Source organism: Pseudophryne corroboree, chromosome 10 (assembly GCF_028390025.1).
Source record: "Pseudophryne corroboree isolate aPseCor3 chromosome 10, aPseCor3.hap2, whole genome shotgun sequence".
Classification (NCBI taxonomy): domain Eukaryota; kingdom Metazoa; phylum Chordata; class Amphibia; order Anura; family Myobatrachidae; genus Pseudophryne; species Pseudophryne corroboree.
In genome coordinates, this window is record NC_086453.1 from 65,790,432 (window position 1) to 65,815,735 (window position 25,304).

General features: G+C 49.0%; 1 protein-coding gene across 1 annotated transcript in view; it reads right to left on the reverse strand.

Annotated features, from left to right (window-relative positions):
• Nucleotides 1–3,924: 3,924 nt before the first annotated feature.
• LOC134967019 (urokinase plasminogen activator surface receptor-like) overlaps nucleotides 3,925–25,304 on the reverse strand; it is a 36,353-nt gene continuing 14,973 nt past the window's right edge. Inside the window, exons 5-7 of the mRNA XM_063944012.1 lie at nucleotides 10,163–10,306; nucleotides 8,510–8,620; nucleotides 3,925–5,294 (exon numbers count right to left, since the gene is read on the reverse strand). Coding sequence (XP_063800082.1) covers nucleotides 5,125–5,294; nucleotides 8,510–8,620; nucleotides 10,163–10,306 — 425 coding nt within the window. The 3' untranslated portion in view covers nucleotides 3,925–5,124. The remainder of the gene's footprint in view (nucleotides 5,295–8,509; nucleotides 8,621–10,162; nucleotides 10,307–25,304) is intronic.

Genomic DNA, 25,304 nt, shown 5'->3' on the forward strand with positions numbered 1-25,304 from the left:
AGTATTCCTGAGGAAATCAGGCATTACAGAGAGAATACTAGGCAAAAGTTCTTGTAACTGTAATAACATCTGGTAGAATATCTGCAGTTGGTCAGGAGTCTTAGAGCAGAAGGTCAGAGAATCTCTGGAGAAAGAATTCCGCTGCAGACACTGTGCCAATTGATGCTGAGTCGACTCCAGACCTTCCAAGCGTCCTGCAATATTGCTTAGGAGGTCCTGCGTCAGACAAACACTTTCGGCCGGGTCCATGGGGCCAGTTCCTACTGTCATGACTAAGGTTTTTGTGAACCCGGTGCTAGCGAAGTCTGCGCGGGCGACTGGAGAACTACACGAATACCACCACTGACCTGGTTTTGGAAGTGTTGTGGACTCGGGGTCTCTTCCGGTGACTGGGAAGAGGAACCGCGGCAGAGATGGCCGAATCCAGGTTCTCCTCATGCAGGATGAGGTCGGCAGACAGGAAGCACGTGTGGGCGCTGAAGGTCTCCTGAAAGACAGAACTGGAAAGGCGCTGATGAATCAGTGAAGAATAACAGGTACAACTGTGCTAAAGGGCACGGGGTGCTTGGGGACACTGAGGTGCTTGGAGACACTGAGGTGCTTGGAGACACTGAGGTGCTTGGAGACACTGAGGTGCTTGGAGACACTGAGGTACTTGGAGACACTGAGGTACTTGGAGACACTGAGGTACGTAGAGGCACTGAGGTGCGTAGAGGCACTGAGGTGCGTGAAGACACTGGGGTGCATTGAGACACTGGAGTGCGTAGAGACACTGGGGTGCTGAGGCCCGGAGGCACGGAGGTGCTGGAAGCACGGAGGTACTGAGGCACGGAGGTGCTGAGGCACGGAGGCACGGAGGTGCTGAGGCACGGAGATGCTGAGTCACGGAGATGCTGGAAGCACGGAGGCACGGAGGTGCTGGAAGCACGGAGGCACGGAGGTGCTGGAAGCACGGAGGTACTGAGGCACGGAGGTGCTGAGGCACGGAGATGCTGAGGCACGGAGGTGCTGGAAGCACGGAGGCACGGAGGTGCTGGAAGCACGGAGATGCTGAGTCACGGAGGTGCTGGAAGCACGGAGGCACGGAGGTGCTGGAAGCACGGAGGTACTGAGGCACGGAGGTCCTGAGGCACGGATGTACTGAGGCACGGAGGTGCTGAGGCACGGAGATGCTGAGTCACGGAGGTGCTGGAAGCACGGAGGCACGGAGGTGCTGGAAGCACGGAGATGCTGAGTCACGGAGGTGCTGGAAGCACGGAGGCACGGAGGTGCTGGAAGCACGGAGGTACTGAGGCACGGAGGCACGGAGGTCCTGAGGCACGGATGTACTGAGCTCTGGAGATCCCAACTACAACAGTAGTAAAACTGAAACACGACAGCTGTGGTTTTCAGTGGAGAACATGGAATTCAGTACTGTGCCTTTAAGACGAAACATTGCAGCTGTGCCTTTACATTGAGACTCAGGGAAATGGTGAAATCAAATGGCAACACACAAGTAACCATACAGGAACAAGGGAACAGAGTTTCCACAGGAACTTAGGTACAATGGTTACCTTAAGGGAGCTCAGCATAAAGACTCTCACAAGGCTGTATGTGACACGAGGAACTGGCCCAGATTCCTAACTCAGCCTCCTGATTTATACTTCCTGGTCCTTGATGATTGGTGGGCAGGATTAGGTGATGTCACTGTCATGTGACTACTCTAGCCAAGGCTGTGATGTAGAATGAGGCCTAGCAGGCCAAGAGAACACTGAAGCCTGGACTTCTGCAAAACACAGGATGCTTGCTTTTAGATTACTGAATTCAGCCTCACACAGGAGATCACCACAGGTGGAGCTGATTACCTCTCAGGCAGAGAACTCAGGAAACTCAGTGCTGACAAGCTGTTTAACTCCGTGAGTGAAAAGACACAGGATCCAGGACAGAAAGCAGGGGTAAGTCACCAAATATGAGAATTACAGTCAGGATTGTGACACCCCTCTGCTTCACTATAGGCTGTCTTCCGAGAACAGCCTATAGTGAAGCAGGGGGGCAGCAGCAGCAGCGCCTCCACCAATAACACAGCGCTGCTGCGGCTCCCTCCTCCACCTCGTCTACTGCCCGGGAGTCGTCAAGCTGCACGAGGAGCCTGAGCCAGCGGAGAGGGTAAGTATGATTCTACTTTCTTTCTTTCTTTCTTTCTTTCTTTCTTTCTTTCTTTCTTTCTTTCTTTCTTTCTTTCTTTCTTTCTTTCTTTCTTTCTTTCTTTCTCTTTCTTTCTTTCTTTCTTTCTTTCTGTCTCTTTCTTTCTTTATTTGTTGGGACTGCCTGCCGCTATGTGTAAAAATGGAGGACTGCCTGCCGCAATGTGTAAAAATGGGGAATCTGCCTGCCGCAATGTGTAAAAATGGGGAATCTGCCTGCCGCTATGTGTAAAAAGGGAGAATCTGCCTGCCGTAATGTGTAAAAATGGGGAATCTGCCTGCCGCAATGTGTAAAAACGGGGGAATGCCTGCCGCAATGTGTAAAAAGGGGGAATCTGCCTGCCGTAATGTGTAACAAGGGCACGCTGTCTGCCGTAATGTGTAACAAGGGCACGCTGTCTGCCGTAATGTGTAACAAGGGCACGCTGTCTGCCGTAATGTGTAACAAGGGTACGCTGTCTGCCGTAATGTGTAACAAGGGCATGCTGTCTGCCGCTATGTGTAAAAAGTGTACGTTGTCTACCGTTATGTGTAAAAAGTGTACGCTGTCTGCCGTTATGTGTAAAAAGTGTACCCTGTCTGCCGTAATGTGTAAAAAGGGCACGCTGTCTGCCGTTATGTGTAAAAAGTGTACGCTGTCTGCCGCTATGTTTAACAAGGGCACGCTGTCTGCCGTTATGTGTAAAAAGTGTACGCTGTCTGCCGTAATGTGTAAAAAGTGCACGCTGTCTGCCGCTATGTGTAACAAGGGCACGCTGTCTGCCGTTATGTGTAAAAAGGGGACGCTGTCTGCCGTAATGTATAAAAAGGGGGACGCTGTCTGCCGTAATGTATAAAAAGGGGGACGCTGTCTGCCGTAATGTATAAAAAGGGGGACGCTGTCTGCCGTAATGTGTAAAAAGAGGAATCTGTCCGCTGTAAGGTGTAAAAGGGTCTCTACCTGGTGTAGTGGTGCTACTGTGCGGCGTAATTTGAAGAATGGAGACTACTGTGCACCGTTTTAGGAATTGGTATTATTTTGTGGCCACACCCCTTCCCCGCGAAGCCACGCCACTATGTATTTTTGCGCGCGCCTACGGCGCACACTGCCCCTGTTTTGCATGCAGGGGTGGGGCTCCGATGCCGTTTCTTGCACACAGTGCTAAAATGTCTAGTTACGGCACTGTTGCTAGGTATCCATTTCTCTGGCCCTGAGCAGGTCCCCCTCACCAGATCCTCTCCAGGGGTGAGGGGGTGGACTTGGATGGGATGGGGGGGGGGGGGCCAAAGCATTTTGTCGCACCTGGGCCCACCGCTTGATAGTTCCGCCACTGATACTCTGTATATATACATATACTGTGTGTGTGTATATACATGAATACATATACACAGTATATATATATATACACACACACACACACACACACACACACATACATAGCACACGCATTCATACATACACAAACACACATACATACATACATACATACATACATACATATATACATATAAATACACAAGCACACATACATACATACATACATACATACATACATACATATAAATTTCATATACAGTATACATACTGTATATGTTATACTTACATACAATACCACCAGGGCATAGGAGGCGGGGGCAAACCAGCGGCACTGTGTGAGGACGGAGGGAGCTGCTGTGGCTGAGCATGCGCAGCCAGCAGCTCCCCCCAGACACTCTCTACTGCAGCAAGTCCACGGTCGCGATAGCGGCTTTTACTGAGACGGAGACACTGCAGTCTCCGTCTCAAAAATAAAAAACTTGTCTCATCAGGGGGGGTTTCCAGGTACTCGGAACCCCCCCTGTGTGCGTGAGTGAGATATACCCCATAATGCCAGCTATACATATGCCCCACAGTGCCACATATGCCCCACAATGTCTATTAGATAGGAAAAAACCCAACTGACTTTTCAAACAATTGAATACTGTCCATAGAGTCACAGATCTGGACAAATACATATGAGATTAGCCCCCTGGAAATGGTGGCTGGCACTGAAACATTAAAATCTAAGTTATGGGTGGAGTAAAGGGCAAGTAAATCAGACACTGTGTGACTGTCTTCCGACAAAGACTTCCTAGCCTTGGCTACGAAGCTATGAGGGCCAGTCTAAATAGCCTCAGGTTTATGCAGATGGCTGATGGTCTCGCACTAATCTGATGCTATGTTTTAGGACCCAGCACTCGGATCTGCGATACCTGGCAGGATGCGTCTTTTTTCGTCAGACACAGGAGCGATGTAAACTGAGCCCATCTCTGAATTAGGCCCAGTGCCGACATTCAGAATGTTGATATGTTGAATATCGACTGACAATTTTAGCCGATGTTAGGGCTAGGCTGCAGTTAGGGTTAGGATTAAAACCGCACGATTGACATGCCGACTGTCAACATTCACTATGAGAACATTCATACTTTGAAAAAACTTACTACTAAGATTGGATGATTCATTCATGGGGCAGAGCCAGTGATGTCACAGCAGCTCAAATGACTCTTCTCAGCTTATTTTCCTGTAATGAAGTTGGGAAGTAATAGTTCATGTTTTTATTATTTTTATTTTATTTTAAAAGAGTTGCAGTGGGAAGTCAGGGATATACTATACAATGTATATTATCTTCTTGGCTCACATCAAATGAAAAGACTTCGGTTTTGCTGGTCAGCGGTTCCGAAAGTGTGCCGACCAACTGCTTGCAGTGGGGAGGGCCATTTTGTGGCTATAAATTCATTAATAATAAAATGCTTCATGTCACTGTTTCCCAGTCCATTGATACACTGCATTACCTGAATATTGTCTCAGGACACAACATGGCCACTAGGAGTAGGTGACGGTATCACCATATTGAAAACAAAGGTTTTATCTCAGTACCTGTTACAGCATTATAGATTATCAGTGTCTGCAAAATGAAGTGTCCTAATGATTCTTAACATATCCTTAGGGATGTTTTTGTGCTCCCAGATCAGTAGCACTGTCACCGTGGTTACAAAAAGACTGGGAGCAACACGCAGTGCTTTTCCATCCAGGAATGTCAAACTGTGGGTACCCTCCTTGGCAGAAGGCTTCAGTAGCGCATCCACTCATCACAACGTCATCTCTGGAGGAACCTGAGGGGAGAAAGTTGACACCAGCGTCAGTGCAAAACATGACTGGGGGGAGATTTATCAAAGCTTGGAGGGAAAAGTGGACAGAGATAAAATATAAACCAATCAGCTCCACATTTTACAGGCTGTGTTTTGTGCTTTATCTCTCTCCACATTATCTCTCCCCAAGCGTTGAAAAATCTCCCCCTAAGAATAGATCAGTATTTCTCTGTTATGGTTGCAGGGACTGGAATTCCTCATAAAGGACAGGCCAGTGGGTCAATTAGCTTTGCTGCCTCATAGCGCTGAGGAAATGGGTTTGATTCCAAACAGGGCCCTATGTGTGCGGCGTATGTGTATGGTAGATGAATTGTCTTCTAATTAAATTAACCCTTGTGTATGTGACAGGAAAAGAATCTGAAGAATCACCATAGAAAAGAAGTTCTCCATATTATTGTGTCAATTTTTAAACTGAGAAAAACTATTCCCCCCGCCCTCATCCTTTAAGGTAGTTAAGGTAATCAGGATGGGTGTGGTATGGAAGGTCGATAGTAACCAGGTCGACAGTAACTAGATCGACCACTATTGGTCGACAGTAACTAGGTCGACAGGGTCTCTAGGTTGACATGGTCTAGGTCGCAAGGTCGACATGAGTTTTTTATGTTTTTTTTTGTTTTGTTTTCTCCGTACAGTGACCGGGAACCCCAATTAGTGCACCGTGTCCCCTCGCATGGCTCGCTTCGCTCGCCATGCTTCAGGCAAGGTTACTATTCCCAATCGTAGTCCACGTGGATCGTTAAGTATGAAAAACTTAAAAAAATGAAAACATTGTGAAAAACTCATGTCGACCTTTTGACCTGTTGACCTAGAACATGTCAACCTAAAGACCCTGTCGACCTAGAGACCCTGTCGACCTAGTTACTGTTGACCAATAGTGGTCAACCTAGTTACTGTCGACCTAGTTACTGACGACCTAGAGACCGGATCCCATCCGGATGCAGTCAAAATCCCGGAGGTTGGGATCTCAGCGTTCAGGAGACCGACGCCAGAATCCCGACAGCCGCCATCTTGCCGACGGCCGGCATACCGACACCCGCAAAGCTCACCACCGGGCTCGCAGCGAGCCTGCAAGGGGACTCGCTGCGGGTATTCTGTCAGACAGGATGCCACTGTCAGTATACTGACAGCCGGCATCCGTCTGGCAGTATAGCATACTGGACCCAAGGTAATCTACTGACTGGTGAGTGCCACCACATGGAAATATTCACATGGATCTTGGCTGGTGTCGTGGAGCTCAAATATTTTAAGTAGCTGTGAATATAAAGTCCTGCCTATAAATGATATTTACATGGTTGATTCAAATGCAGGCAATGCTCGTGATGAGCCGCAGCACTGGACCCACCAGTACGCCAAATCCCCTGATTACGCCCTGATTTTGACATAAAATTGTGGATTTTTGTTCACATTCCCAAAGGGTTGTGTTCAAAAGTACAGGATGTCAATGCTACCGCAAGTGCTGCCTATGTGGTTCAGAGATGGACGCTATAACAATGTCTTTGCAGGTCGATGTTTAAAAATCTGGCCACGCACGGAGCTGCACATGTGCAGGTCACACTCCCCCATTACCTGGCAGCAGCAGTTGCAGCTCTTCTCCTCAGCCCAACACACACTGTTAAGTGCTGGGCTGTAGTGTGGCCAGTGAGGGGCTTAAAATACAATTGTTTCTGCCTTTTTTTCCTAAGGGTGTATGGCCACACCTCCTGTGATTAGGCCACACCCCTTGAAAAGTACCTGGGCCTGACCAGACTCTCTACTGCCATGGCGGTGACAGGAAGCGTTCCAGAACACGGGCGTGCTGTCAGCCCCACTTTATGGGCATGAAGAAGCCAGTGGTTGTGTCCTCGGATCAGGGCCGTCTTTCCGTATGGGCTCAATGGGCTCTTGTCCAAGGGCCCCAGGGGTATAAGGGCCCTAGGCTGATAGCTGAGAGTCCCCTCTTTCCTGGGGTACCAGATTTTTGAAAATCGGCCCTGGGGAACTGGAGATATACGACTTCAAAGCAGTGGTCCCCATCCGAGCCTGTTAATTGCTCTTCCCAGCCAGATATCTCGGGCTCTGTATGACTTAGAGTTTTTCTTAGGGTACATTTCAAAATCTGTGATTTTCCACTTTCGGTGGACACTGGCAGCTTGTCTCTACTATGCCCAGAACCAGAGATATCAGCCTTCCAGCAGCCGGTCCCTGCTCCAGCTCCACATGCCTAATATGCAGTTTTATATATTTGTTGGTGGATTGCTCTGGTTCCTGAACTGTGATACCCAAGTCCCAGTACCTCCTAACAGGTGGGACTCTCTAGTTTTTTTTATCCCATTCAAAGCTAAGGGACTTGAGATATCTGCAGTCAAGTAAGCTGCTCTCTCACCAGAAAATGATGAAAATTAAGCCCACTCCACTATCTACCCCTCCCTTATGTATTAAACACCCCATACCACCCTGGAAGTCATGTACCAGGGCCCCTTCATTCAGCCCAATGCCCCCTGCTACAGTTTAGTGTTCTCCTTCCTGCCTATCTCCCTCCATCTGTGCAGTAAAGGAATAATTAGCAGAAATTACTGCTCCAGGTCCTACATGCCGAGCGGAAGATAGAACACCCCCTACTGCCCACGGGACATCAAAGCTGCCGCTGATAGCACCCCCCGCCCCTACCGCTGGAGGATGAGTAGGGGCCCCAGTGTATTGCTGTGCCCAGGGGCCCACACTGCTGTTAAGACAGCCCTGCCTCGGATGGAAGTTCTTTGGCCCTGGTGGTGTGATTTCCCACGGACATCCTGAGAGCAACTCAGATGCCTGGTGATCATGCAGAGTGATCCGATTCTGCGATTCTGGAACAGCAGTGAATCACAGAAGCCGACAGCGAGCGTCTTTTTACTTAAGACGCCTCTTGCGACTATTACATAATTTAGCACAGCAGCGGCGGACAAAGGCTCACCGTCTGTGCTACAGCATCTGCCCCTGAATCAGCCTTATCGCCCGCTATTGAATCAACCCCATGAAGTGTAATTTATTAGCATTTATGTTTCCGCACAAACCCCTGATTATCCATTTTCAGAACAGTAACGACCCCTTCGCAGTGAAGTAGGTCGGTGCTTTTGTGCATGAAGGAATCACAGCTGCAGGTCATACAGGGTTGATTTCTGACAGAGCAGGACTGCGAGCGGGAATGCTATATAACTTCCTACCTATCAGGTCCATACACTGGGTCATTAGTCCCCGGCACTGCATTTTGCTGACCCCTTTTGTTGATGATCGACTGTAACACTCCAGCCCATTCTCTGCACCTGGATTTACATCTGAGAGGGGGGAGAAATACAGACATTTATGCAGGTATACATTTGTATGCTGTAAAATAATGCAGATGTGTCACTAGAATTTCTAGATGAAAATGGTTGATAATGCAGATTTTCTTGAGTTACAGTTTGCCAGCTACTTCCGCCAATGCAGGCCTCCATACAGTACCCAAATTCCCATAATTATCTCCCCATCCTACATGCTTCACTAGGATGTGGGAGATCTGCCTACTCTTCCAGGACTGCAGGGGACTACCCAATAAATAGGGAGTCTCCCGCAACTTCCTGGAGAGTAGGCAAGTATAGCCCATCATCATGGCAGCATGAGATGGCCAGCTGCTTATCTGGCCACAAAACTGCAATTGTTGCTCTCAGAGGGACCTCTACTAGTTCCCTCCCCCCGAGTGCCTGCCGTGCTGCCGATCACTGCTGATTGGTCAGCTCAGCAGCACTCCCCACCCAGCGGCTGCAGACACTATTTTTAAGAAAATAGTTTTGGACAATTTTTATTTAAATATTCTTAACTTAATTAAATCATTAAAAAAAACCCAGATAGTTTCTGAGAGGTTTTTACCTAAAAGTATTCATCAGTTAAGTGGTTAATCTGGACCTACAAATATCCACGGGTCCAGCACTACCTCTAGGAGCACTTAGTAGGCAGTTGTCTAGGGCACCAATGGTTAGGAAGCCCCGAAAACACTAGGGGGTGGGATGTATTAAGAAGAAAACAGCTGTTTTTAGTGGTTTACCAGTGCAATACGCATAAATCCTCATATGTACTAAAATGGTTCTCAGGAGATTTCTGCTGTGGACCGCTGGCACAGCAGCACCCTTATGGTTCTCAGGAGACATCTGCTGCGGACTGCTGGCACAGCAGCATCCATAGAGTTCTCAGGAGACATCTGTTGCGGACCGTTGGCACAGCAGTACCCATATGGTTCACAGGAGACATCTGCTGTGGACCGCTGGCACAGCAGCATCCATATAGTTCTCAGGAGACATCTGTTGCGGACCGCTGGCACAGCAGCACCCATATGGTTCTCTCTGCTGCGGACCGCTGGCACAGCAACACCCATATGGTTCTCAGGAGACATCTGCTGCGGACGGCTGGCACAGCAGCACCCATATGGTTCTCAGGAGACATCTGCTGTGGACCGCTGTTCAGCAGCACCCTTATGGTTCTCAGGAGACATCTGCTGTGGACTGCTGGCACAGCAGCATCCATATAGTTCTCAGGAGACATCTGTTGCGGACCGCTGGCACAGCAGCACCCATATGGTTCTCTCTGCTGCGGACTGCTGGCACAGCAGCACCCATATGGTTCTCAGGAGACATCTGCTGCGGACCGCTGGCACAGCAGCACCCATATGGTTCTCATGAGACATCTGCTGTGGACCGCTGGCACAGCAGCACCCATATGGTTCTCAGGAGACATCTGCTGTGGACCGCTGGCACAGCAGCACCCATAGAATTTTACAGAAGGATACAGTGGCAAGCCCACAGAAATCAAGTGGAGAGAAACAGAGATCACAAGCAGGGAGTTACCTATAAAGTGCCCGCTGTTACAGTGGCTGCCATTGCAGCACAGGTGGTTGGAAGAGTACGACACCGGATGTTCTCCGTTGCTAAACGCAGCAGGTCCGGGGCAGGTCAGGTTGCTGCAGCTTTTTATCATTGTATGCTGGGTGTCTGAAATAAAGAAAAGACAGTGATCAAATTGCAGCTGCTGACTGTCCTTCATTTCCAGACACAGTCCCAGCATCCCGGTCATACTTGCCTACACTCTGTCTGCTCTCTGGGGAAAGCCCATAAAGGAGGCACCGTTGGACACTTCGGTGGGCAGGCCAGGCTGTCATGTCATTAGGCGATTTGCATTATTTAGCTCCACCGCCTCCACATAGAGCCACCATTCCCTGTATTATCTGCCTACTCGCCCAGGAGTAGTAGTCTCCAGGACAGTAGGGATGTATGTCCCAACAGGTGCGCATAGGGTTGCCACCTCATCCCTTTAATTCTGGACACATATTAATTACACAGGTGGCAACCCTAGGTGCGCATCTAGAGAGAAGGAGGCCTGTGTGTAGGCTTCAACTGGACCCCTCCTCTCTAGCCAACCCGGGGGCCCGCACACACTGCACCCATTATAAATACGCCCGTGTGACCCAAGTTTTAATGATACATCCCTTTTTTTATTCCTTTTTTAATGCAATTTTTCTATTCTCTGTTAGAAGTTAATATTTACTATAGGAATATTTAAAATGCTAAACTTTATACACGACACAGGGAGGGTTTCACATATCTGAGAGATATCCGTATTCAATGGGGCCTGTATGTGCCTGTATGCGGCAGTCTCTAGATAGCTTAACTTTCTGGTGCAGCCTATTGAAGCCTATGGGCTCCTTTACTCAACAAGACCCTCCCCCCATTCCCACGGCTTGCTCATGTCATAAACCCGGATGCTGGCAATAGGGGTTGGGATGCGGAGGCGGAACTACCATTGGTGCAGCAGGTGCATTGCACTGGGGCCCCTGAGGACTAAGGGGCCCACAGCTGCCCAGACCGGCATTGAGTTTTCCCATGGCCCCCCTACAGACCATTTTTAGCAATGTCGGATGAAAGGTCCAGTGCAGAGGGCTGACCTTGTGTGTGCCGGACTGATAGAGGAGCCCTGCCACCTATCAGCGCAGATGATCACAGCCAAATACTGCCTATAATTAACAACTGTACAGTATTTCTGATTCACTGCTGTTTGTGAATTAAAGGTAACTCACACCCGGTGTAACTGACACTGACAAAGTCTGCCTGACCGAGTGCCAAACTGCCACTGCCTCCCCCTGTCACTCGCTGCCTCTCCCTGTCACACCCTGCCTTACGCTGTCCCCAGTGGTGGAACTAGCGAGCGGTGGGCCCAGGTGCAACAAAATCCCGTCCAAGTCCACCCCCTCACCCCCAACTCCAAATTAGGGATTCTTTGCATGCTCCCGTATAAGATATATTATTTAAAAAAGGGATTGCTGGCCACACAGGTGTATGTGTATATTTGTATGTGTATATATATATATATATATATATATATATATATTTATTTTGATTTTTTTTCAGATGAATTACAGTTTGAAGTGTTAATATTAGGTAAGTGATGGATTTGTATGATATATATATATATATATATATATATAGATAGATAGATAGATAGATACACATATACAATATTCAGCGTCACTCAGGGATGCAAAGTACAGTATGACATAACAGGGTAGAGATACACATACAGATGGGATCCGTTCATGTTTAGGATGTGGATGTGTCCTAGACTTAGGATGTGGAGAGGGGGGTGATTATTTGGATGCAATCGGGACACTGTGCTGGAGAGGATCTGGTGAGGGTGACCTGCTCAGGGCCAGGGAAATGGATACCTAGCAACTAGACATTTTAGCGCTGTGTGTAAGAAATGGCATCAGAGCCTCTTCCACCCCCCTTCCCTATGTAAAATAGGGGCAGTGCACAAAAAATCTAGGAGTGTGGCTTCATGGGGAAGGGGTGTGGCCACAAAATAATACCAATTCATATTACGGTGCACAGTAGTCTCCATTATTCAAATTACGCTGTACAGTAGTGCCACCACCCCAGGTAGAGCCCTTTTTACACATTACGGAAGGCAGCGTCGCCCTTTTTACACATTACGGCAGACAGTCCCCCTTTTTACACATTATGGCAGGCAGCGTCCCCTTTTTACACATTACGGCAGACAGCGTCGCCCTTTTTACACATTACGGCAGACAGTCCCCCTTTTTACACATTATGGCAGGCAGCGTCCCCTTTTTACACATTACGGCAGACAGCGTCCCCTTTTTACACATTACGGCAGACAGCGTCCCCTTTTTACACATTATGGCAGACAGCATCCCCTTTTTTACATATTACGGCAGACAGTCCCCCTTTTTACACATTATGGCAGGCAGCGTCCCCTTTTTACACATTACGGCAGACAGTCCCCCTTTTTACACATTATGGCAGGCAGCGTCCCCTTTTTACACATTACGGCAGACAGCGTCGCCCTTTTTACACATTACGGCAGACAGTCCCCCTTTTTACACATTACGGCAGGCAGCGTCCCCTTTTTACACATTACGGCAGACAGCGTCGCCCTTTTTACACATTACGGCAGACAGCGTCGCCCTTTTTACACATTACGGCAGACAGTACCCCTTTTTACACATTATGGCAGGCAGCGTCCCCTTTTTACACATTACGGCAGACAGCGTCCCCTTTTTACACATTACAGCAGACAGCGTCCCCTTTTTACACATTATGGCAGACCGCATCCCCTTTTTTACACATTACGGCAGACAGTCCCCCTTTTTACACTTTTATGGCAGACAGCGTCCCCCTTTTTTACACATACAACAGACAGAATAAATAGATAGATAGACAAACAGACAGACAGAACAGATGATACTGTCTCCACTGGCTCAGGCAGTCAGGCTCCTCAGTGCAGCTTTCTGGCAGATCCCGGGCAGGGGAGAAGGAGGAGGAGAAGGAGGATGAGGGAGGGGGACTCGGGAGCCACAGCAGCGCTATGTAATTGGTGGAGGCGCCGCTGCAGCTGTCCCTCTCCTTCCACATAGACTGGCCGCCACGGCCGCTATGATGAGTGAAGCGCATCCCAGCATTCACAGCGGCGGCGGCCAGTCTATGTGGAAGGAGAGGGACAGCAGCAGCGGCGCCTCCACCAATTACATAGCGCTGCTGCGGCTCCCAAATCCCCCTCCCTCCTCCTCCTTCCCCCCGTGACTGCGTCCCTGTGCTCTCCTCCTCACCCCCTCGGCGGTCCGCAGCACACAGCGGCAGTCGGCATGTATTGAGTCAGCATATTATGGGCTGCTTGCTCATAATCGGGGAAGATGTACTTAGCCTTGGAGAATGATAAAGTTGAGAGAGATAAAGCACTAGCCAATTAGCTCCAAATTGTCATTTTTCAAACACAGACTGTAACATGGCAGTTAGGAGCTGATTGGCTGATACTTTATCTTTATGTAAGGGGCTGCGGAGAAGGCTGGCGTTATATAAATAAATGTTAAAAATAAATAATGATAATAGTGATCAATGGCCCTCATTCCGAGTTGTTCGCTCGCAAGCTGCTTTTAGCAGCATTGCACACGCTAAGCCGCCGCCTACTGGGAGTGAATCTTAGCTTCTTAAAATTGCGAACGAAAGATTCGCAATATTGCGATAAGACATCTCTGTGCAGTTTCTGAGTAACTCGAGACTTACTCGGCATCTGCGATCAGTTCAGTGCTTGTCGTTCCTGGTTTGACGTCACAAACACACCCAGCGTTCGCCCAGACACTCCTCCGTTTCTCCAGCCACTCCCGCGTTTTTCCCAGAAACGGAAGCGTTTTTTCACACACACCCATAAAACGGCCAGTTTCCGCCCAGAAACACCCACTTCCTGTCAATCACATTACGATCACCAGACCGAAGAATAAACCGTGAGTAAAATTCCTAACTGCATAGCAAATTTACTTGGCGCAGTCGCAGTGCGAACATTGCGCATGCGCACTAAGCGGAAAATCGCTGCAATGCGAAGAAATTTACCGAGCGAACAACTCGGAATGACCCCCAATATACAAAAATTAAAATGCAATAGTATAAAAAGCACACAAAACAATATTAAGAATGACAAGTTGGGGACATTTGATTGCTAAGCTTCTGATTTTGGTCCTGCGAGTTAAAAGAGCTGCAGATCTTGTATTCTGTCAGCAGAGGGCACTCTCTCACAGCTAAGTGCTGCTAAATGACAGTATGGAATGAAGGGATTATTTACATGACTTGTCAATTAGGGCCTCAGCTATGTATAACTATATATACCTGTCAAATCAGTGCAGAGACAGCCATTTTCCTGTGTTTTTGCTTGCCACCAAGCTTCCCCTCGCCCCCCTAAATGGCAATAGGTTATTAAAGGGGATTATACCACACTTAAGCACATCTTAAGCTGTCATTGCTAATGCACTGGTACTTTAGACAAGACAGAGTGTGTTATTAAGGGTAATTTGGAGCAGAACCTAACAAAGAAGTCTGCACACTTACACTGCAGTGAGCAGCGCACATCACATCTCCCTGATGCGTGCAGTTATTTAAAAAAGGAAAAAAGTCCATGAACAGCTAAATAAATACATATTAATGTAGCACAACAACAAAGAGATTGCTTCTTGTGGTAATGGCAGCATCATAATAAAAGCAAATATTAAATTGTTTAAAGTTAATGAACATATTATTGCCGTTGACTTGTAAGTAACCACAGTGCTCCGTAGCGCTGGCACGTGGGTAAAACAGAGCATAAATAAATCATGGACAAAATATAGTCAAACGAAATATACATGTGAAAAAGGGGATATGAGATAATGTGAAGATTGCAAAACTATTGATAGTGCATTAGAGTGTATAATATACAGTAGGCAAGAGTAGGGTAGGTGTGAGAGTATATTAGTGTGGGTAGTATAGGTGGGAGTAGGATAGGTGTGAGGGTGCATTAGTGTGGGTAGTATAGGTGGGAGTAGGGTAGGTGTGAGGGTGCATTAGTGTGGGTAGTATAGGTGAGAGTAGGGTAGGTGTGAGGGTGTATTAGTGTGGGTAGTATAGGTGGGAGTAGGATAGGTGTGAGGGTGCATTAGTGTGGGTAGTATAGGTGGGAGTAGGGTAGGTGTGAGGGTGCATTAGTGTGGGTAGTATAGGTGGGAGTAGGGTAGGTGTGAGGGTGCATTAGTGTGGGTAGTATAGGTGGGAGTAGGATAGGTGTGAGGGTGTATTAGTGTGGGTAGTATAGGTGGGAGTAGGGTAGGTGTGAGGGTGCATTAGTGTGGGTAGTATAGGTGGGAGTAGGGTAGGTGTGAGGGTGTATTAATGTGGGTAGTATAGGTGGGAGTAGGATAGGTGTGAGGGTGTATTAGTGTGGGTAGTATAGGTGGGAGTAGGGTAGGTGTGAGGGTGCATTAGTGTGGGTAGTATAGGTGGGAGTAGGGTAGGTGTGAGGGTGCATTAGTGTGGGTAGTATAGGTGGGAGTAGGGTAGGTGTGAGGGTGTATTAGTGTGGGTAGTATAGGTGGGAGTAGGATAGGTGTGAGGGTATATTAGTGTGGGTAGTGTAGGCGGGAGTAGGATAGGTGTGAGGGTGCATTAGTGTGGGTAGTATAGGTGGGAGTAGGGTAGGTGTGAGGGTGCATTAGTGTGGGTAGTATAGGTGGGAGTAGGGTAGGTGTGAGGGTGTATTAGTGTGGGTAGTATAGGTGGGAGTAGGGTAGGTGTGATGTTGCATTAGTGTGGGTAGTGTAGGCGGGAGTAGGGTAGGTGTGAGGGTGCATTAGTGTGGGTAGTATAGGTGGGAGTAGGGTAGATGTGAGGGTGCATTAGTGTGGGTAGTAAAGGTGGGAGTAGGGTAGGTGTGATGTTGCATTAGTGTGGGTAGTGTAGGCGGGAGTAGGGTAGGTGTGAGGGTGCATTAGTGTGGGTAGTATAGGTGGGAGTAGGGTAGGTGTGAGGGTGCATTAATGTGGGTAGTATAGGTGGGAGTAGGGTAGGTGTGATGTTGCATTAGTGTGGGTAGTATAGGTGGGAGTAGGGTAGGTGTGAGGGTGCATTAGTGTGGGTAGTATAGGTGGGAGTAGGGTAGGTGTGAGGGTGCATTAATGTGGGTAGTATAGGTGGGAGTAGGGTAGGTGTGATGTTGCATTAGTGTGGGTAGTGTAGGTGGGAGGGTAGGTGTGAGGGTGCATTAGTGTGGGTAGTATAGGTGGGAGTAGGGTAGGTGTGAGGGTGTATTAGTGTGGGTAGTATAGGTGGGAGTAGGATAGGTGTGAGGGTGCATTAGTGTGGGTAGTATAGGTGGGAGTAGGGTAGGTGTGAGGGTGTATTAGTGTGGGTAGTATAGGTGGGAGTAGGATAGGTGTGAGAGTATAATAGTGTGGGTAGTGGAGGTGTGAGGGTGCATTAGTGTGGGTAGTATAGGTGGGAGTAGGGTAGTAGTGAGGGTGCATTAGTGTGGGTAGTATAGGAGGGAGTAGGGTAGGTGTGAGGGTGCATTAGTGTGGGTAGTATAGGTGGGAGTAGGGTAGGTGTGAGGGTGCATTAGTGTGGGTAGTATAGGTGGGAGTAGGATAGGTGTGAGAGTATAATAGTGTGGGTAGTGTAGGTGGGAGTAGTGGAGGTGTGAGGGTGCATTAGTGTGGGTAGTATAGGTGGGAGTAGGGTAGTAGTGAGGGTGCGTTAGTGTGGGTAGTATAGGCGGGAGCAGGTAGGTGTGATGTTGCATTAGTGTGGGTAGTATAGGTGGGAGTAGGGTAGGTGTGAGGGTGCATTAGTGTGGGTAGTATAGGTGGGAGTAGGGTAGGTGTGAGGGTGCATTAGTGTGGGTAGTATAGGTGGGAGTAGGGTAGGTGTGAGGATGTATTAGTGTGGGTAGTATAGGTGGGAGTAGGATAGGTGTGAGAGTACATTAGTGTGGGTAGTATAGGTGGGAGTAGTGGAGGTGTGAGGGTACATTAGTGTGGGCAGTGTAGGCGGGAGTAGGGTAGGTGTGACGGTGCATTAGTGTGGGTAGTATAGGTGGGAGTAGGATAGGTGTGAGGGTGCATTAATGTGGGTAGTATAGGTGGAAGTAGGGTAGGTGTGAGAGCATGTTAGTGTGGGTAGTGTAGGTGGGAGTAGTGGAGGTGTGAGGGTGCATTAGTGTGGGTAGTATAGGTGGGAGGAGGGTAGTAGTGAGGGTGCGTTAGTGTGGGTAGTATAGGCGGGAGCAGGGTAGGTGTGATGTTGCATTAGTGTGGGTAGTATAGGTGGGAGTAGGGTAAGTGTGAGGGTGTATTAGTGTAGGCAGTATAGGTGGGAGTAGGGTAGGTGTGAGGGTGCATTAGTGTGGGTAGTGTAGGCGGGAGTAGGGTAGGTGTGACGGTGCATTAGTGTGGGTAGTATAGGTGGGAGTAGGATAGGTGTGAAGGTGCATTAATGTGGGTAGTATAGGTGGGAGTAGGGTAGGTGTGAGAGTATATTAGTGTGGGTAGTATAGGTGGGAGTAGGATAGGTGTGAGGGTGTATTAATGTGGGTAGTATAGGTGGGAGTAGTGGAGGTGTGAGGGTGCATTAGTGTGGGTAGTGTAGGCGGGAGTAGGGTAGGTGTGAGGGTGCATTAGTGTGGGTAGTATAGGTGGGAGTAGGATAGGTGTGAGGGTGCATTAATGTGGGTAGTATAGGTGGGAGTAGGGTAGGTGTGAGGGTGCATTAGTGTGGGTAGTGTAGGTGGGAGTAGGGTAAGTGTGAGGGTGTATTAGTGTGGGTAGTATAGGTGGGAGTAGGATAGGTGTGAGGGTATATTAGTGTGGGTAGTGTAGGCGGGAGTAGGATAGGTGTGAGGGTGCATTAGTGTGGGTAGTATAGGTGGGAGTAGGGTAGGTGTGAGGGTGCATTAGTGTGGGTAGTATAGGTGGGAGTAGGGTAGGTGTGAGGGTGTATTAGTGTGGGTAGTATAGGTGGGAGTAGGGTAGGTGTGATGTTGCATTAGTGTGGGTAGTGTAGGCGGGAGTAGGGTAGGTGTGAGGGTGCATTAGTGTGGGTAGTATAGGTGGGAGTAGGGTAGATGTGAGGGTGCATTAGTGTGGGTAGTAAAGGTGGGAGTAGGGTAGGTGTGATGTTGCATTAGTGTGGGTAGTGTAGGTGGGAGTAGGGTAGGTGTGAGGGTGCATTAGTGTGGGTAGTATAGGTGGGAGTAGGGTAGGTGTGAGGGTGCATTAATGTGGGTAGTATAGGTGGGAGTAGGGTAGGTGTGATGTTGCATTAGTGTGGGTAGTGTAGGTGGGAGTAGGGTAGGTGTGAGGGTGCATTAGTGTGGGTAGTATAGGTGGGAGTAGGTTAGGTGTGAGGGTGCATTAATGTGGGTAATATAGGTAGGAGTAGGGTAGGTGTGATGTTGCATTAGTGTGGGTAGTGTAGGTGGGAGTAGGGTAGGTGTGAGGGTGCATTAGTGTGGGTAGTATAGGTGGGAGTAGGGTAGGTGTGAGGGTGTATTAGTGGGGGTAGTATAGGTTGGAGTAGGATAGGTGTGAGGGTGCATTAGTGTGGGTAGTATAGGTGGGAGTAGGGTAGGTGTGAGGGTGTATTAGTTTGGGTAGTATAGGTGGGAGTAGGATAGGTGTGAGAGTATAATAGTGTGGGTAGTGGAGGTGTGAGGGTGCATTAGTGTGGGTAGTATAGGTGGGAGTAGGGTAGTAGTGAGGGTGCATTAGTGTGGGTAGTATAGGTGGGAATAGGGTAGGTGTGATGGTGCATTAGTGTGGGTAGTATAGGTGGGAGTAGGGTAGGTGTGAGGGTGCATTAGTGTGGGTAGTATAGGTGGGAGTAGGATAGGTGTGAGAGTATAATAGTGTGGGTAGTGTAGGTGGGAGTAGTGGAGGTGTGAGGGTGCATTAGTGTGGGTAGTATAGGTGGGAGTAGGGTAGTAGTGAGGGTGCGTTAGTGTGGGTAGTATAGGCGGGAGCAGGTAGGTGTGATGTTGCATTAGTGTGGGTAGTATAGGTGGGAGTAGGGTAGGTGTGAGGGTGCATTAGTGTGGGTAGTATAGGTGGGAGTAGGGTAGGTGTGAGGGTGCATTAGTGTGGGTAGTATAGGTGGGAGTAGGGTAGGTGTGAGGATGTATTAGTGTGGGTAGTATAGGTGGGAGTAGGATAGGTGTTAGAGTACATTAGTGTGGGTAGTATAGGTGGGAGTAGTGGAGGTGTGAGGGTACATTAGTGTGGGCAGTGTAGGCGGGAGTAGGGTAGGTGTGACGGTGCATTAGTGTGGGTAGTATAGGTGGGAGTAGGATAGGTGTGAGGGTGCATTAATGTGGGTAGTATAGGTGGAAGTAGGGTAGGTGTGAGAGCATGTTAGTGTGGGTAGTGTAGGTGGGAGTAGTGGAGGTGTGAGGGTGCATTAGTGTGGGTAGTATAGGTGGGAGGAGGGTAGTAGTGAGGGTGCGTTAGTGTGGGTAGTATAGGCGGGAGCAGGGTAGGTGTGATGTTGCATTAGTGTGGGTAGTATAGGTGGGAGTAGGATAGGTGTGAGGGTGCATTAATGTGGGTAGTATAGGTGGGAGTAGGGTAGGTGTGAGGGTGCATTAGTGTGGGTAGTGTAGGTGGGAGTAGGGTAAGTGTGAGGGTGTATTAGTGTGGGTAGTATAGGTGGAGTAGGGTAGGTGTGAGGGTGTATTAGTGTGGGTAGTATAGGTGGGAGTAGAGTAGGTATGAGGGTGCATTAGTGTGGGTAGTATAGGTGGGAGTAGGGTAAGTGTGAGGGTGTATTAGTGTGGGTAGTATAGGTGGGAGTAGGGTAGGTGTGAGGGTGTATTAGTGTGGGTAGTATAGGTGGGAGTAGGGTAGGTGTGAGGGTGCATTAGTGTGGGTAGTATAGGTGGGAGTAGGGGAGGTGTGTGGTGCATTAGTGTGGGTAGTATAGGTGGGAGTAGGATAGGTGTCAGGGTGTATTAATGTGGGTAGTATAGGTGGGAGTAGGGTAGGTGTGAGGGTGCATTAGTGTGGGTAGTATAGGTGGGAGTAGGATAGGTGTGAGGGTGCATTAATGTGGGTAGTATAGGTGGGAGTAGGGTAGGTGTGAGAGTATATTAGTGTGGGTAGTATAGGTGGGAGTAGGGTAGGTGTGAGGGTGCATTAGTGTGGGTAGTGTAGGCGGGAGTAGGGTAGGTGTGACGGTGCATTAGTGTGGGTAGTATAGGTGGGAGTAGGAAAGGTGTGAGGGTGCATTAGTGTGGGTAGTATAGGTGGGAGTAGGATAGGTGTGAGGGTGTATTAATGTGGGTAGTATAGGTGGGAGTAGGGTAGGTGTGAGGGTGCCTTAGTGTGGGTAGTATAGGTGGGAGTAGGATAGGTGTGAGGGTGCATTAGTGTGGGTAGTATAGGTGGGAGTAGGGTAGGTATGAGGGTGCATTAGTGTGGGTAGTATAGGTGGGAGTAGGGTATGTGTGAGGGTGTATTAGTGTGGGTAGTATATGTGGGAGTAGGGTAGGTGTGAGGGTGTATTAGTGTGGGTAGTATAGGTGGGAGTAGGGTAGGCGTGAGGGTGCATTAGTGTGGGTAGTATAGGTGGGAGTAGGGGAGGTGTGAGGGTGCATTAGTGTGGGTAGTATAGGTGGGAGTAGTATAGCTGTGAGGGTGTATTAATGTGGGTAGTATAGGTGGGAGTAGGGTAGGTGTGAGGGTGCATTAGTGTGGGTAGTATAGGTGGGAGTAGGATAGGTGTAAGGGCGCATTAATGTGGGTAGTATAGGTGGGAGTAGGGTAGGTGTGAGAGTATATTAGTGTGGGTAGTATAGGTAGGAGTAGGGTAGGTGTGAGGGTGCATTAGTGTGGGTAGTGTAGGCGGGAGTAGGGTAGGTGTGACGGTGCATTAGTGTGGGTAGTATAAGTGGGAGTAGGATAGGTGTGAGGGTGCATTAATGTGGGTAGTATAGGTGGGAGTAGGATAGGTGTGAGGGTGTATTAATGTGGGTAGTATAGGTGGGAGTAGGGTAGGCGTGAGGGTGCATTAGTGTGGGTAGTATAGGTGGGAGTAGGATAGGTGTGAGGGTGCATTAATGTGGGTAGTATAGGTGGGAGTAGGGTAGGTGTGAGAGTATATTAGTGTGGGTAGTGTAGGTGGGAGTAGTGGAGGTGTGAGGGTGCATTAGTGTGGGTAGTGTAGGCGGGAGTAGGGTAGGTGTGACGGTGCATTAGTGTGGGTAGTATAGGTGGGAGTAGGATAGGTGTGAGGGTGCATTAGTGTGGGTAGTATAGGTGGGAGTAGGATAGGTGTGAGGGTGTATTAATGTGGGTAGTATAGGTGGGAGTAGGGTAGGTGTGAGGGTGCCTTAGTGTGGGTAGTATAGGTGGGAGTAGGATAGGTGTGAGGGTGCATTAGTGTGGGTAGTATAGGTGGGAGTAGGATAGGTGTGAGAGTATATTAGTGTGGGTAGTGTAGGTGGGAGTAGTGGAGGTGTGAGGGTGCATTAGTGTGGGTAGTATAGGTGGGAGTAGGATAGGTGTGAGGGTGCATTAGTGTGGGTAGTGTAGGCGGGAGTAGGGTAGGTATGAGGGTGCATTAGTGTGGGTTGTATAGGTGGGAGTAGGATAGGTGTGAGGGTGCATTAATGTGGGTAGTATAGGTGGGAGTAGGGTAGGTGTGAGAGTATATTAGTGTGGGTAGTGTAGGTGGGAGTAGGGTAAGTGTGAGGGTGTATTAGTGTGGGTAGTATAGGTGGGAGTAGGGTAGGTGTGAGGGTGTATTAGTGTGGGTAGTATAGGTGGGAGTAGGGTAGGTGTGAGGGTGCATTAGTGTGGGTAGTACAGGTGGGAGTAGGGGAGGTGTGAGGGTGCATTAGTGTGGGTAGTATAGGTGGGAGTAGGATAGGTGTGAGGGTGCATTAATGTGGGTAGTGTAGGCGGGAGTAGGGTAGGTGTGACGGTGCATTAGTGTGGGTAGTATAGGTGGGAGTAGGGTAGGTTTGAGGGTGTATTAGTGTGGGTAGTATAGGTGGGAGTAGGGTAGGTATGAGGGTGCATTAGTGTGGGTAGTATAGGTGGGAGTAGGGTATGTGTGAGGGTGTATTAGTGTGGGTAGTATATGTGGGAGTAGGGTAGGTGTGAGGGTGTATTAGTGTGGGTAGTATAGGTGGGAGTAGGGTAGGTGTGAGGGTGCATTAGTGTGGGTAGTATAGGTGGGAGTAGGGGAGGTGTGAGGGTGCATTAGTGTGGGTAGTATAGGTGGGAGTAGGATAGGTGTGAGGGTGTATTAATGTGGGTAGTATAGGTGGGAGTAGGGTAGGTGTGAGGGTGCATTAGTGTGGGTAGTATAGGTGGGAGTAGGGTAGGTGTGAGAGTATATTAGTGTGGGTAGTGTAGGTGGGAGTAGTGGAGGTGTGAGGGTGCATTAGTGTGGGTAGTATAGGTGGGAGTAGGGTAGGTGTGAGGGTGCATTAGTGTGGGTAGTGTAGGCGGGAGTAGGGTAGGTGTGACGGTGCATTAGTGTGGGTAGTATAGGTGGGAGTAGGATAGGTGTGAGGGTGCATTAGTGTGGGTAGTATAGGTGGGAGTAGGATAAGTGTGAGGGTGTATTAATGTGGGTAGTATAGGTGGGAGTAGGGTAGGTGTGAGGGTGCCTTAGTGTGGGTAGTATAGGTGGGAGTAGGATAGGTGTGAGAGTATATTAGTGTGGGTAGTGTAGGTGGGAGTAGTGGAGGTGTGAGGGTGCATTAGTGTGGGTAGTATAGGTGGGAGTAGGATAGGTGTGAGGGTGCATTAGTGTGGGTAGTGTAGGCGGGAGTAGGGTAGGTGTGAGGGTGCATTAGTGTGGGTTGTATAGGTGGGAGTAGGATAGGTGTGAGGGTGCATTAATGTGGGTAGTATAGGTGGGAGTAGGGTAGGTGTGAGAGTATATTAGTGTGGGTAGTGTAGGTGTGAGTAGGGTAAGTGTGAGGGTGTATTAGTGTGGGTAGTATAGGTGGGAGTAGGGTAGGTGTGAGGGTGTATTAGTGTGGGTAGTATAGGTGGGAGTAGGGTAGGTGTGAGGGTGCATTAGTGTGGGTAGTATAGGTGGGAGTAGGGGAGGTGTGAGGGTGCATTAGTGTGGGTAGTATAGGTGGGAGTAGGATAGGTGTGAGGGTGTATTAATGTGGGTAGTATAGGTGGGAGTAGGGTAGGTGTGAGGGTGCATTAGTGTGGGTAGTATAGGTGGGAGTAGGATAGGTGTAAGGGTGCATTAATGTGGGTAGTATAGGTGGGAGTAGGGTAGGTGTGAGAGTATATTAGTGTGGGTAGTATAGGTGGGAGTATGGTAGGTGTGAGGGTGCATTAGTGTGGGTAGTAAAGGTGGGAGTAGGATAGGTGTGAGGGTGTATTAATGTGGGTAGTATAGGTGGGAGTAGGATAGGTGTGAGGGTGCATTAGTGTGGGTAGTATAGGTGGGAGTAGGATAGGTGTGAGGGTGTATTAATGTGGGTAGTATAGGTGGGAGTAGTGGAGGTGTGAGGGTGCATTAGTGTGGGTAGTATAGGTGGGAGTAGGATAGGTGTGAGGGTGCATTAGTGTGGGTAGTGTAGACGGGAGTAGGGTAGGTGTGACGGTGCATTAGTGTGGGTAGTATAGGTGGGAGTTGGATAGGTGTGAGGGTGCATTAGTGTGGGTAGTATAGGTGGGAGTAGGATAGGTGTGAGGGTGTATTAATGTGGGTAGTATAGGTGGGAGTAGGGTAGATGTGAGGGTGCCTTAGTGTGGGTAGTATAGGTGGGAGTAGGATAGGTGTGAGGGTGCATTAGTGTGGGTAGTATAGGTGGGAGTAGGATAGGTGTGAGAGTATATTAGTGTGGGTAGTGTAGGTGGGAGTAGTGGAGGTGTGAGGGTGCATTAGTGTGGGTAGTATAGGTGGGAGTAGGATAGGTGTGAGGGTGCATTAGTGTGGGTAGTGTAGGTGGGAGTAGGATAGGTGTGAGGGTGCATTAATGTGGGTAGTATAGGTGGGAGTAGGGTAGGTGTGAGAGTATATTAGTGTGGGTAGTGGAGGTGGTAGTGGAGGTGTGAGGGTGCATTAGTGTGGGTAGTGTAGGCGGGAGTAGGGTAGGTGTGACGGTGCATTAGTGTGGGTAGTATAGGTGGGAGTAGGATAGGTGTGAGGGTGCATTAGTGTGGGTAGTATAGGTGGGAGTAGGATAGGTGTGAGGGTGTATTAATGTGGGTAGTATAGGTGGGAGTAGGGTAGGTGTGAGGGTGCCTTAGTGTGGGTAGTATAGGTGGGAGTAGGGTAGGTGTTAGAGTATATTAGTGTGGGTAGTGTAGGTGGGAGTAGTGGAGGTGTGAGGGTGCATTAGTGTGGGTAGTATAGGTGGGAGTAGGATAGGTGTGAGGGTGCATTAGTGTGGGTAGTGTAGGCGGGAGTAGGGTAGGTGTGAGGGTGTATTAATGTGGGTAGTATAGGTGGGAGTAGGATAGGTGTGAGAGTATATTAGTGTGGGTAGTATAGGTGGGAGTAGGATAGGTGTGAGGGTGCATTAGTGTGGGTAGTATAGGTGGGAGTAGGATAGGTGTGAGAGTATATTAGTGTGGGTAGTGTAGGTGGGAGTAGTGGAGGTATGAGGGTGCATTAGTGTGGGTAGTATAGGTGGGAGTAGGATAGGTGTGAGGGTGCATTAGTGTGGGTAGTGTAGGCGGGAGTAGGGTAGGTGTGAGGGTGCATTAGTGTGGGTAGTATAGGTGGGAGTAGGGTAGGTGTGAGGGTGCATTAGTGTGGGTAGTATAGGTGGGAGTAGGATAGGTGTGAGGGTGCATTAATGTGGGTAGTATAGGTGGGAGTAGGGTAGGTGTGAGAGTATATTAGTGTGGGTAGTGTAGGTGGTAGTGGAGGTGTGAGGGTGCATTAGTGTGGGTAGTGTAGGCGGGAGTAGGGTAGGTGTGACGGTGCATTAGTGTGGGTAGTATAGGTAGGAGTAGGATAGGTGTGAGGGTGCATTAGTGTGGGTAGTATAGGTGGGAGTAGGATAGGTGTGAGGGTGTATTAATGTGGGTAGTATAGGTGGGAGTAGGGTAGGTGTGAGGGTGCCTTAGTGTGGGTAGTATAGGTGGGAGTAGGGTAGGTGTGAGAGTATATTAGTGTGGGTAGTGTAGGTGGGAGTAGTGGA